Here is a 13,831-nt window from a genome sequence, read left to right as displayed (position 1 = left end):
AAGCTGTCAATGCTCCAGGATAAGCTGTCACTGCACCAGGATAAGCTGTCACTGCTCTAGGATAAGCTGTCACTGCTCCAGGATAAGCTGTCACTGCTCTAGGATAAGCTCTCACTGGGGAACAGACAGACATGGGGAAAAAAACAGACAGAAAGGAGAAGGGTAGGTAGGGGAGAGGTAGGTTTTTCTTCCACCATCAATCCACTCACATTGTGGGATGTTCCACACGCATGCCAATGTCGGGCCCGACTGTTCTGAGACTATGCGAGAGGGTTTGGGCGATTTCTTTGGACTGCTTCTGGAAGAGCAAGACCCACTTGGTCAAAGGCACCACAGACCTCATCACCTTCCTCCGCATGTCCCTGGACCAGTCTGCCTCATCCTGTTTGAAGGCTAGCTGCCAACAAAAGAACGAACGGGTGAACCGAGATCGAAGCCCAAGGTACATTTATCTGGACGGTTGGCAAATAGGGATGCTATCACCTCGTTGCAAGGAAATCCTGGCATCACACACACACACATACGCGCACACACACATGCACACACGCGCACGCGTGCGCGCACACACACACACACACGAGATTAAAATGAGAGAGACAAAGTCTTTAAGGGTCATGTGCAATTCCAATGACTATTCTTTTTTCTCTTTTTTTCTTTTTTTTCCCAATGAAGCAGATACTTCATGGCTCATGTGCGATTCGTACTGATTAAAAAAAAGGGGAACATGAATGGGTGGAGACTTCCCAATGCACACTGGATTTTTTCTTATATCAATCAATCAAGCTGCTACAAGAGGATTATATTTCTTTTTTGTTTTCTTTTTTTTGACTCACTTGTGTAAACATTATGTAAACAAAGTGAGTCTATGTTTTAACCCGGTGTTCGGTTGTCTGTGTGTGTGTGTGTCCTTGTGTCTGTGTGTCCGTGGTAAACTTTAACATTGACATTTTCTCTGCAAATACTTTGTCAGTTGACACCAAATTAGGCATAAAAATAGGAAAAATTCAGTTCTTTCCAGTCATCTTGTTTAAAACAATATTGCACCTCTGGGATGGGCACAAAAAATTTTTAAAATGAAGCCTAATTATATGCAAACTGCATTTACTGTTATATTTAGATTTTTTGTATTCTCTAAACTTGGCACTTTGATCTGATATTCTGACCCAACAACAAGAGCAGTCATTATTATCATTTTTTGTTCAAATGGGAACTTCTTTTGCTAAGCATGGAATTTTTATTTATTTTGAAAACGTTTTGGTGCAGATAGTAAAAAAGGGAAATTACTCTGTAATTAATGCAAAGGGACTTAATTTATCACAAGTGAGTCTTGAAGGCCTTGCCTCTCTTGTTTTTTTTTTTATCACAACAGATTTCTCTGTGTGAAATTTGGGCTGCTCTCTCCAGGGAGAGCGCGTCGCTACACTACAGTGCCACCCATTTTTTTTGTATTTTTTCCTGCGTGCAGTTTTATTTATTTTTCCTATCGAAGTGATTTTTTTCTACATAATTTTGCCAGGAACAACACTTTTGTTGCTATGGGTTCTTTTACGTGCGCTAAGTGCATGCTGCACACAGGACCTCGGTTTACTGTTTCATCTGAATGACTAGCGTCCAGACCACCACTCAAGGTCTAGTGGAGGGGGAGAAAATATCGGCGGCTGAGCATGATTCAAACCAGCATGCTCAGATTCTCTCGCTTCCTAGGCGAATGTGTTACCTCTAGGCCATCACTCCACAAAACATGTAAATACTATATTGATTCAAAACTTCATTTTTTTTAACCATCAGAACAGTGTTTAATGATCCAAAAACTTTGTGCAGGAGACGGATTGATTGACGGAATGTGCTGGAAATGGAATGATGGAATAACTAATCCACATCAACTGGCATTTCATTGTTTTACAATTACACCTGTCAAAGTTTCAAACCTTTCCCTTTCTTCTCACCACTTTCCGGCTCTCAAAAATCATCACTCCAAACCTTTTTACAGCACACTGCACACAAACTGATATGCAGGCAAAATAGCCATTAATCACTTTGCTTTTAAAGGAATAAAACATGAATGAAAAATGTTTTGTTCTAAACAACTGAAATAGCTGCAGTTAAATGACAAGTAAACTGTACTGAGTTGATCCAAATTTTGTTATTGTTCAACAACAACAACAACAAAATTTTTTTTGCAGTTGACTGAAAAGTTGTGTCAGAATGTGACGGTTTATCAAAGCTAGAGAGTTCTGGTCACACTAGAATGGAATTTCACTGTTAAATATCCAAACAGCTTATTGTCACATGTTTGTTGAACTTTTTACCATTTTCTCGGTTTTCCACGACTCTACTGCTAAGAAACTTCATACCAAAAGCAGCTATCAGCATGTTAAACCATTCCCATTGAACCCGACCTTCAAGCAAAATGGTGGCTGAAGCCAACTCAAAATATTCAGCAAGTTGATTCCAGTTAATTCAGTACCCTCTTTTATAATATCATCATGAAATAAACAACTCAATGGTGCTGTGTGTGTGTGGCCCATCCAGAATATTTCTTTTAACTGCAGACAACTGCAATGTCAAAATGTATTAAATCTGCAACTTAACTTAACGCCTTTTGCACTGATTCAGCGACTACCTGGCAGTTAACCAAGACAATCTTGCTGACTAGAAGCAAACAATATAAAAGTCTCATGATGTGTAAATACAATTCAATCCCCCTTGCACCCCAAAAAGTGGAATGTGGAATATCTGGAATGTTGGAAGGATTGCCACCTTGATTTAATGCTGAATCTGGTACCGACAAAGTTATTTTCTAGAGAAAATGACTTTGTTGAAGTTTACCAGGACATGGACACACCCACACGCACACACCCACACTCTACCCACCCACGCACACAACAGAAACATGGTCATTACACTGACTCCCCCCCCCCCCCTCCCACCCATGCAGACAACAGAAACATGGTCATTACACTGACTCCCCCCCCCCCCCCCACCCACGCAGACAACAGAAACAGGGTCATTACACTGACTCCCCCCTGACCCCCTCCCACCCACACAGACAACAGAAACAGGGTCATTACACTGACTCCCCCCCCCCTTCCCCCCTGCTCCCCCCCACCCATGCAGACAACAGAAACAGGGTCATTACACTGACTCCCCCCCACCCCCATCCACACAAACAGAAACATGGTCATTACACTGACTCCCCCCCCCCCCTTCCCCCCCGCTCCCCCCCACCCACGCAGACAACAGAAACAGGGTCATTACACTGACTCCCCCCCACCCCCATCCACACAAACAGAAACATGGTCATTACACTGACTCCCCCTCCCCCCCCGCCCCCCACCAACCCACACAAACAGAAACAGGGTCATTACACTGACTCCCCCGCCACCCACCCACCCCCTCCCCCGCAGACAACAGAAACAGGGTCATTACACTGACTCCCCCCCTGACACCCCCCCCCCCACCCACGCAGACAACAGAAACATGGTCATTACACTGACTCCCCCACCAACCCACGCAGACAACAGAAACAGGGTCATTACACTGACTCCCCACCCACCCATGCAGACAACAGAAACAGGGTCATTACACTGACTCCCCCCCTGACCCCCCCCCCCCCCACGCAGACAACAGAAACAGGGTCATTACACCGACTCCCCACCCACCCAGACAACAGAAACATGGTCATTACACTGACTCCCCCCCCGCCCCACCAACCCACGCAGACAACAGAAACATGGTCATTACACTGACTGCCCCCCCCCCCCCCCCCCCCACCAACCCACGCAGACAACAGAAACAGGGTCATTACACTGACTCCCCCCCCACCCCACCAACCCACGCAGACAACAGAAACATGGTCATTACACTGACTCCCCCCCACACCCCCACCAACCCACGCAGACAACAGAAACATGGTCATTACACTGACTGCCCCCCCCCCCCTCACCCACACAAACAGAAACAAGGTCATTACACTGACCCCCCCCAACCCACGCAGACAACAGAAACAGGGTCATTACACTGACTCCCCCCCCCTCACCCACACAGACAACAGAAACAAGGTCATTACACTGACCCCCCCCACCCCCTCCCCCGCAGACAACAGAAACATGGTCATTACACTGACTCCCCCACCCACCCACACAGACAACAGAAACAGGGTCATTACACTGACTCCCCACCCACCCACCCACGCAGACAACAGAAACAGGATCATTACACTGACTCCCCCCCAGCCACCCACCCCCTCCCCCGCAGACAACAGAAACATGGTCATTATACTGACTACTACCCCCCTCCCCCGCAGACAACAGAAACATGGTCATTACACTGACCCCCCCCCCCCCTGACCCCCCCCCCCCACCCATGCAGACAACAGAAACATGGTCATTACACTGACCCCCCCCCCCCCCACCCCCCACCAACCCACGCAGACAACAGAAACATGGCCATTACACCGACTCCCCCCCCCCCCCCCCCCCCCCCGTAAATAACAGAAACATGGTCATTACACTGACTCCCCCCACACACCCCTCCCCCCCCCCCACGCAGACAACAGAAACAGGGTCATTACACTGACTCCCCCACCCACCCACGCAGACAACAGAAACATGGTCATTACACTGACCCCCCCCCCCCCCACACACACACACACACGCAGACAACAGAAACACGGTCATTACACCCGACTCCCCCACCCACCCACGCAGACAACAGAAACAAGGTCACTACACCGACTCCCTCTGTCAAGAGCGGAAGGAAAACCTACAGGACGAATGCAACAAGAAAGAAGACAAAAACTGGAGATGGGAGAAGAAAGGTTCGATGAAAGGTTTGTTAAGAAGAGAACGAAGGGTGAGGAGAAACGAGATGGGGAGTCTGGCAAAGCTAAGAAGAACTGCATGCATGCGTGCTAAGACAACAGTAGTGTAAGACAGTCCCAGCCCCCTTAGAGTGTAAGGAGCGAAGGGCCGAAACACTTGAGAGGGGGGTGGGGGGGTGGGGGCTTCTTCTCTGAAGAAGATCTTGTACTGTCCAGCTCTCCCTAGAGTGGAGTGATGGCCTAGAGGTAATGCGTCCGCCTAGGAAACGAGAGAATCTGAGCGCGCTGGTTTGAATCATGGCTCAGGCGCCGATATTTTCTCCCCCTCCACTAGACCTGGAGTGGTGGTCTGGACGCTAGTCATTCGGATGAGGTGATAAACCGAGGTCCCGTGTGCAGCATGCACTTAGCGCACGTATAAGAACCCACGGCAACAAAAGGGTTGTTCCTGGAAAAATTCTGTAGAAAAATACGCTTTGATAGGAAAAACAAATAAAACTGCACGCAGGAAAAAATACAAAAAAATGGGTGGCGCTGTAGTGTAGCGACGCGCTCTCCCTGGGGAGAGCAGCCCGAATTTCACACAGAGAAATCTGCTGTGATAAAAAGAAATACAAAGATAAATAGAGTTTCTTATCACAGTCCACAGACAGGAAGGCCATCTCACCAGAACATCCTTGTCACGTTCCCGCATGTACACTTGTTCCCTCTCCAGCTGGCGGGCGGAGATGGTGACCACGTCCCTCTCCAGTTCCATCTGCCAACCCCTCAGCTCCTGAACCACTGCCGACGTACTAAACCACGCAGGCGTCAGTACTGAAATAATACATCCTGTTTTTTTTTCTTCTTGGGGAGGTGGGGAGGTAGGTGGGGGGGGGGGGGGGGGGGGGGGTCAGGGGGGGGGGGGTGGGGACTGTTTTAGCCCCAGAAATTCGGACGTTTTGTTTTCTTTCTTTTGTGTGTAGATGTTGGGGTTTTTTTGTGCCCCAGAATTTGGGACGTTTTGTTTCCTTTTTTTTTTCTTCTTCTTTTTTGGGGGGTCGGGTGGGGGATGATGATGAAGATGAATAATACAGGTGATGATTATGGTGCTATCATGTGGGTCCATTTAGGTTTGGGACCACTCGACAAAGGTTGTACTCTCATTTTGTAACTCCGCGCCTACCAGGCCCAAGAGATACAGACACCTGCAGTGCTGGTCAGGAAATTTGAGAAACTGACAGACATTTAGGATGGCAGATGAAGATATGGATATCATTGCCCTTCTGAATTATAAAGCGTGAAAAAAAAAAAAACCAACAGAAGAAATAACAGCCCTGTTGCAAGTAACTAATATGTACCCTAAACATCTGTGAAAGAGGGTAACCTCTTTCCTCTGGGGCAAAAACAAAATACTACTACTACTAATTATAACACTAATACTGATACTGCTAATAACAAATCTTTCTCCTTCAAATCCGTGGTTTCTTTGTGAACATATCTAAATTCTACATCAAATATAAATTTCTATCATCCCTTACACATTGCTTTTCAAACACATCATCATCACCACTATATTTTTTTTTCTTTGTCCTACTTAACAAGCAGTGCATTTCTATAAGTCATCATGTACTGTGATACATAATGTTACCACTATTACTGTCTTGCTCAAGCAGCTCATCATCTCTGCTTGGGGCCTTTACATCTGGAGGACCTGAGAAACGACCAGTCTCTAAAAAAAAAAAAAAAAAAAAAGCACCACCACTCACTCATGTACTTGTTTCATGAATGTTTCTAGTCGTGGTGACACGGACAGTCCCTGTAAATCAACACCACTCATGTAGTTGTTTCATGAATGTTTCTAGTCTGGTGACATGGACAGTCCCTGTAAATCAACACCAGTCATGTAGTTGTTTCATGAATGTTTCTAGTCTGGTGACATGGACAGTCCCTGTAAATCAACACCACTCATGTACTTGTTTCATGAATGTTGTCTAGTCTGGTGACACGGACAGTCCCTGTAAATCAACACCACTCATGTAGTTGTTTCATGAATGTTTCTAGTCGTGGTGACACGGACAGTCCCTGTAAATCAACACCACTCACTCATGTACTTGTTTCATGAATGTTTCTAGTCTGGTGACACGGACAGTCCCTGTAAATCAACACCACTCATGTACTTGTTTCATGAATGTTTCTAGTCGTGGTGACACGGACAGTCCCTGTAAATCAACACCACTCACTCATGTACTTGTTTCATGAATGTTGTCTAGTCTGGTGACACGGACAGTCCCTGTAAATCAACACCACTCACTCATGTACTTGTTTCATGAATGTTTCTAGTCGTGGTGACACGGACAGTCCCTGTAAATCAACACCACTCATGTAGTTGTTTCATGAATGTTTCTAGTCGTGGTGACACGGACAGTCCCTGTAAATCAACACCACTCACTCATGTACTTGTTTCATGAATGTTGTTTAGTCTGGTGACACGGACAGTCCCTGTAAATCAACACCACTCATGTAGTTGTTTCATGAATGTTTCTAGTCTGGTGACACGGACAGTCCCTGTAAATCAACACCACTCATGTAGTTGTTTCATGAATGTTGTCTAGTCGTGGTGACACGGACAGTCCCTGTAAATCAACACCACTCATGTAGTTGTTTCATGAATGTTTCTAGTCTGGTGACACGGACAGTCCCTGTAAATCAACACCACTCATGTACTTGTTTCATGAATGTTTCTAGTCGTGGTGACACGGACAGTCCCTGTAAAGCACCACCACTCACTCATGTACTTGTTTCATGAATGTTTCTAGTCGTGGTGACACGGACAGTCCCTGTAAATCAACACCACTCACTCATGTACTTGTTTCATGAATGTTTCTAGTCGTGGTGACACGGACAGTCCCTGTAAATCAACACCACTCACTCATGTACTTGTTTCATGAATGTTTCTAGTTGTGGTGACACAGACAGTCCCTTTAACTCACTCTGGACAAATAGTTTTCTCCCTTGCTTTTCCCAACAGATGACCCATTTGTTACGGTTAGGGAAAAAAAATCACAAAAAATACAAAACAAAGTACTGAATGAAACTCACTGTACTTGGCCCACTGACCCCTCTCCTCACGTCATGTGAATGCCCACCCCCCTCCCTCTTCACTGCTCTCAGAAGCTGAGTCACTATCAGTACCTTCTTGCTGGTAGCTTTCTTCACTGCAGATACTTAATTCAATGTCTTCATCATCCTCGTTGACGTCGAAACCTTCAGTTTGAAGCATTTCAATCACTTCAGCAGTGGCAAAAGCCACTGTCGTGATCTAGTTTGCTCCAAAAATTTCCATTTGTATCTCCTGCGATGCCATTTTTGATACGTATGCAGATTAGCTTGTGTGGGGTCCTGAACTTGCTGACTCGCTGTGGAGTGTGTTGTTATGTAATCTCATGAAGAAACTTTCCATTTGGCTCTTGGCATGTTCACAATGCCTGGTGTAGCTGCGACTGTAATGCTACCTCATGAGGAAAACGTGGAAAAATTGTTAATTGTCAAAACCGCTATTGCGTTCCATCGTCCGGAGTGAGTTAAATCAACACCACTCACTAGTGTACTTGTTTCATGAATGTTTCTAGTCTGGTGACACGGACAGTCTCTATTAACCAACACCAATCACTCATGTTCCTGTTTCATGAAATCTTCTAGTCTGGTGACACAGACAGTGCCTATATAAACCAACACCACTCACCTGTGTACTTGTTTGATGAATGTATCCAGTCTCTGGATACGCCCTTCAGGCTCCAGCCGTGTGTAGGTGGCCACATCTCTCATCAGTGCGTAGTTGGTTCTGTTGGATTCCGTCAAACCTGCAACAGTTCCATGAAAATGGGTTTCTACCCAATCAAATAAAAAAACAAAGAATGAATGATTGGATCTGTTGCAAACAGATAACTCAGAAAAATATATAGCTATCAATGACCTTATTAATCATCTCCGTAAGAAACACTGACTCAGGCTTTTAATTCTGCTAAGATTTTGAAGAAGCTTTGGACCTTATAAAAAGGAATTTTCAGCTTCAAAGTTTTAAAAGTATACAGGTTTAGTAATTACTGAAGGTGCACCTGTACTGTTAGTAAATTCTCCCTCCTTCTTCTGCGTTCATTCGTATGCACACGAGTGGGCTTTTACGTGTATGACCGTTTTTACCCCGCCATGTAGGCAGCCATACTCCGTTTTCGGGGGTGTGCATGCTGGGTATGTTCTTGTTTCCATAACCCACTGAACACTGACATGGATTACAGGATCTTTAACGTGCGTATTTGATCTTCTGCTTGCATATACACACGAAGGGGGTTCAGGCACTAGCAGGTCTGCACATATGTTGACCTGGGAGATCGTAAAAATCTCCACCCCTTTACCCACCAGGCGCCGTCACCGTGATTCGAACCCGGGACCCTCAGATTGAAAGTCCAACGCTTTAACCATTCGGCTATTGCGCCCGTCAAATTCTCCCTATAATGCACACTTCTTCCTCTCTATCGACCAGAAAGCACTTCTACATGTACTGTATTGTACTGTATTGTATTGTATTGTTTTCCATTTCTGTCACAACAGATTTCTCTGAGTGAAACTTCTACATATATTGCGTTGCGTTGCGTTGCATTGCACTGCATTGCATGTATTGCATTGCGCTGTGTTGCATTGCACTGCATTGCATGTATTGCATTGCGCTGCGTTGCATTGCATTTTCAGATTTCTGTAAGTGAAATTCAGGCTGGTCTCCCCAGGGAGAGTGTGTTGCTGCAAGCGCAGTGTGACCCATTTTGACACATTTTTCTTCTGCCTGCCAGTGTACGTTTTCCCCCATACCAGCTGTCAGTTCACCCATCTACAAACAGATTCATAACTCTACTGTAACTCTCTATTGTCTGGTTTGCCTGCTTCATCCATTCAGTCCCTTCAGCGCATACAAAATTCTGCTGCCCGACTCGTCCTCAGAAAGAAAAGATCTGAGCACACCACTCCTCTTTTGCAACATCTCCACTGGCTCCCTGTCTCACACCGAATAAAGTACAAGATCAGCACTCTATGCTACAAATGTATTCACAAATCAGCCCCTTCCTATCTCTGTGGCTGCCTTCACCTCTACACTCCATCTCGCTCACTACGATCAGCTTCAGATCCACTCCACTTACACATACCCAGATTCAAACTCTCGACTGTTGGCCACCGTTCTTTCTCTGTCTCTGGACCTTGCAATTGGAATGAACTTCCTCTTTCGCTTCGTCAAGTCTCCACACTCAGCTCTTTCAAGTCTGGCCTTAAAACCCACCTCTTCCCAAAATAGCCTCCCTTCCCTGCCTCTTCCTGGTCTTTTTAGTTTTTTTTTTTTTCAGTTTTAGAGTTATGCTTGCGTGAGAATGACTGGTGCGAAAGCGCTTTGATTTGTTTATGCACAAGATTTAGTGCTATATAAGTACCATTATCATTATTATTCATCAAGTCTTGCATAGTTGGTGAAACCCTGTGGGTGGTGGTTGGCAGGGGTGGTATTCCAACACGAAAACTTCTCATGCTTTTTCTCTGCTTGTGCTGTCATGCTAGGACAAGGGGAACGGGAAAGGAATGTGGTGGCGGTCTCCACTCTGGGAGGGACGCTCACTCAGTCTGGCTCCGCGACTAAGCCATTATTGTCGTTAGTAGGGGGCTTAGTAGGTGGTGTCCTGAGTACGTTGAATCAGAACAGGCACCACTGAACACCACCGAAGTGACTCGGCAGCAGTGCAGGGTCTCCTCTGGTGTGTGGCCTCCTGGTGACCTAACATCGATGGTTCCCGGTGGACTGCCGATGCTGGAACTGCGATGGACGTACCTGGGTGTGGCCGTGTATGGGGGAATCTAAATGAGCGGCGTGGGTGTAATGCCACTGAAACGGTGCAGATGTTGGGGTAGCAAGCAAAAGAAAAAAAAAAAAAAAAAAGAAAAAAAAGGGAATGTGATGACACACTGTAAGAACATGCATTCCTGATCAAGAGTATCATGCACATAAACAGGGCGGTGGCAGAGTGTTTAACTCACTCAGTACGGCCAGTCCTCTGTTCTCCTCTACACAGACCCCTCGGATGTCCAGTGGGTGTCTGAATGACCCAACCTTTAGCTTCCGTCGTCAGAATTGTGGTATTCTTTGTCAACATTCACCTCTTCAGTATAAGAGCCTTCCGCTTGCAATATTTTGATGATGGTAATTGGGGTGAAACGCTGTTAACGTCGTCTCTTTCGCCGTTCGTATGGAGAGAGTTAAGCTTATTTGCCAATGCACAGTCTGTGAGAGGGATGTCTGGGTTTGAATACTGCTCTCGCCCTTTCTCACAGGTGTGATTGAAGAATTAAACGGTGTCCAGTCATCTGGAGGAGATGATAAACCCAGGTCCTGTGTGCAGCACGCACTTGGCACACTGACACATAAACCCATAGAAACAAAAGTGTCTTCTTTCAAAATCATGCAGAAGAAATCTACTCTGAAAGGCACACAAATACACACACACACACATATATATATATATGCATGCACTCAAGGCCTGACAAAGTGCACTGGATTATACTTATCACTCGTTCAATATATACATATCGCTGCATAATATTTCTAGGGGCATGAGTGGAATACAGAAGGACAACAAAAAAACAACAAAAAACCCACAAAAGGACAGCATCGATTATCTGAACATGCTATGAGGTATGGGTGCTGTGTTCAATGACGTTTAATGTATACATTGCATGCAGACATCAGTGGATGAAGGTGCGTGTATACAGGTGCCGATATGTTTGTGTGCATGTCTGTGGATTTGTGTGCTTGTGGTAGTGTGTGTTTGTGTTTATATGTGTACGTATGTACGTATGTGTGCATGTGTGTGAGTTTGTATGTATTTGCATGGATAATTGAATGATATACTCAGTGTAAGGAAATGATGATGATTATCCATTTTGTTTTGTTTTTTTTGTTGTTTTTTCTGGTCGTGTGTCAATGTTCGGTTTCGTTGTCTGAAATGAAATTAAAAAAGGTTCATTACAAAGAAAAAAAAAGTGCACTGGATTATGGTCAGGCGTGTGCCTAGCAGGTGGTGTAGCATATGTGGTTTGTCTGAATGCAGCGACAGGCGCAATAGCCAAGTGGTTAAAGCACTGGACTTTCAATCTCAGGGTCCCTGGTTCGAATCTTGGCAATGGCGCCTGGTAGGTAAAGGGTGGAGATTTTTCTGATCTCCCAGGTCAGCATATGTGCAGACCTGCTAGTGCCTGAACCCTCTTTGTGTGTATACGCAAGCAGAAGATCAAATATGCACGTTAAAGATCCTGTAATCCATGTCAGCGTTCGGTGGGTTATGGAAACAAGAACATACCCAGCATGCACCTCCCCTAAAAAAAACGGAGTATGGCTGCCTACATGGCGGGGTACGTGAAAGCCCAGTTGAAAGCCCAGAGTTGCAGCCCACGAACGAAGTAGTAGTAGTCTGAATGCAGTGATACCTCCTGAGAAACTGAAACTGAACTGAAACTGCACATGACAGAGAGAGAGGGAGGGAGGTTGAGAGGGGGGCAGAGAGGGAGGGAGCGAGGGATCAAGTAATGAAACGAAAAGAAATCCACTTCTGTTCCAGACGTTCTCACCAGTTATCATAACTACTTAAATCTATTTTTATTTCAATCAGATGAAATAAACATCAATATACTGATATTGTTCATGTATCAATATGTTTTCAAACTTTGTGTTTCCATTACTATAATGATTACCATATTCTTAAACAGAAACATCAATCGATAAACTTCTCGTGTGTTTTAATTATGGAGTTTCTATGCGATGACTTCCAGGTAAACAATGGCCGATTAAAATGATGGCAACTCGTTACATGGCGTGAACATTACCATCCAAAGCATGTACGACTGATCGATCTCTAAATCTAGCATACAACGCAAAAACACTCAACAATTAGCTGGTAAAATTAGAAGCATGAAAATAATCCACTATGTCCATACCTGTGAGAATGCACAGCTCTGGCACCAGGTAGATGTTGGGGAACTGTCCACTGCGCAGATCTTTCTTCTTCGCCCTGGTGATCAGCAGCGGCTGGTTCAGGTCTTTGATTTCTTTGCCGTATTGCTGAACACAGCAGCCAGAGAAACACACACACACACACATGAGTAAACACACACACACACACGCACAAATACGCCCACACACGTACACCCTTACCCACACACATACACCCACCCACCCATGTTTGACCAGTCTTTTCTTAACTCGTTCTACCCCACAGCTACGTGCCCTGCTACTACTCCCCTGGACCAGCTCTACATGAGACCACTGCAGAGTGCTTCACCAGTCTCTTCGGAGGCGTGGGTTCGAATCCCACCGCTGCCATTTTTAAGCGCGTTGGGTTACGCTGCTGATCAGGTATCTGCTTGGCAGATGTGGTGTAGCGTATATGGATTTGTCTGAACGCAGTGACGCCTCCTTGAGCTACTGAAACTGCAACTGAAGCTTCACTAAAACAGCGAAAACAGGAGAACTGTCGATTTAATCAGTCGAACAAAGCTTCGTTTTCATGCTTCTGGAATCCATAAACGGTTCAGTTTAGAATGCCACTTGTACCAAGCAAGAATGAATGAAATAAGTTATAGTGTGTTGGTACCAGAATACTCGTACCTGGTCCACAGGGGAAGTAATCATGGTAGGAGTTAAGGCATACCTGGAGTAGGATGAGTTAACTCTCTCCATACGAACGGCGAAAGAGACGACGTTAACAGCATTTCACCCCAATTACCATCATCAAAATATTGCAAGCGGAAGGCTCTTATACTGAAGAGGTGAATGTTGACAAAGAATACCCCAATTCTGACGACGGAAGCTAAAGGTTGGGTCATTCAGACACCCACTGGACATCCGAGGGGTCTGTGTTGAAGAGAAGAGAGGACTGGCCGTACTGAGTGAGTTAAGACAACTGTACAGAACATCATGAGCCCAGCCAATGGTGTGTT

General features: G+C 45.4%; 1 protein-coding gene across 2 annotated transcripts in view; it reads right to left on the bottom strand.

Annotated features, from left to right (window-relative positions):
- LOC143302353 (piwi-like protein 1) overlaps nt 1–13,831 on the bottom strand; it is a 53,298-nt gene that overhangs the window by 16,468 nt on the left and 22,999 nt on the right. For both annotated transcript variants that reach the window (XM_076616994.1, XM_076616995.1), the window contains exons 9-12: nt 12,830–12,953; nt 8,547–8,664; nt 5,490–5,616; nt 210–397 (exon numbers count right to left, since the gene is read on the bottom strand). In XM_076616994.1, coding sequence (XP_076473109.1) covers nt 210–397; nt 5,490–5,616; nt 8,547–8,664; nt 12,830–12,953 — 557 coding nt within the window. The remainder of the gene's footprint in view (nt 1–209; nt 398–5,489; nt 5,617–8,546; nt 8,665–12,829; nt 12,954–13,831) is intronic.

This window comes from Babylonia areolata, chromosome 29 (assembly GCF_041734735.1).
Source record: "Babylonia areolata isolate BAREFJ2019XMU chromosome 29, ASM4173473v1, whole genome shotgun sequence".
In the NCBI taxonomy this organism is placed as follows: Eukaryota; Metazoa; Mollusca; class Gastropoda; order Neogastropoda; family Buccinidae; genus Babylonia; species Babylonia areolata.
The sequence above is the reverse complement of the archived record's forward strand: the minus strand, read 5'-3'. Positions and strand labels throughout refer to the sequence as shown.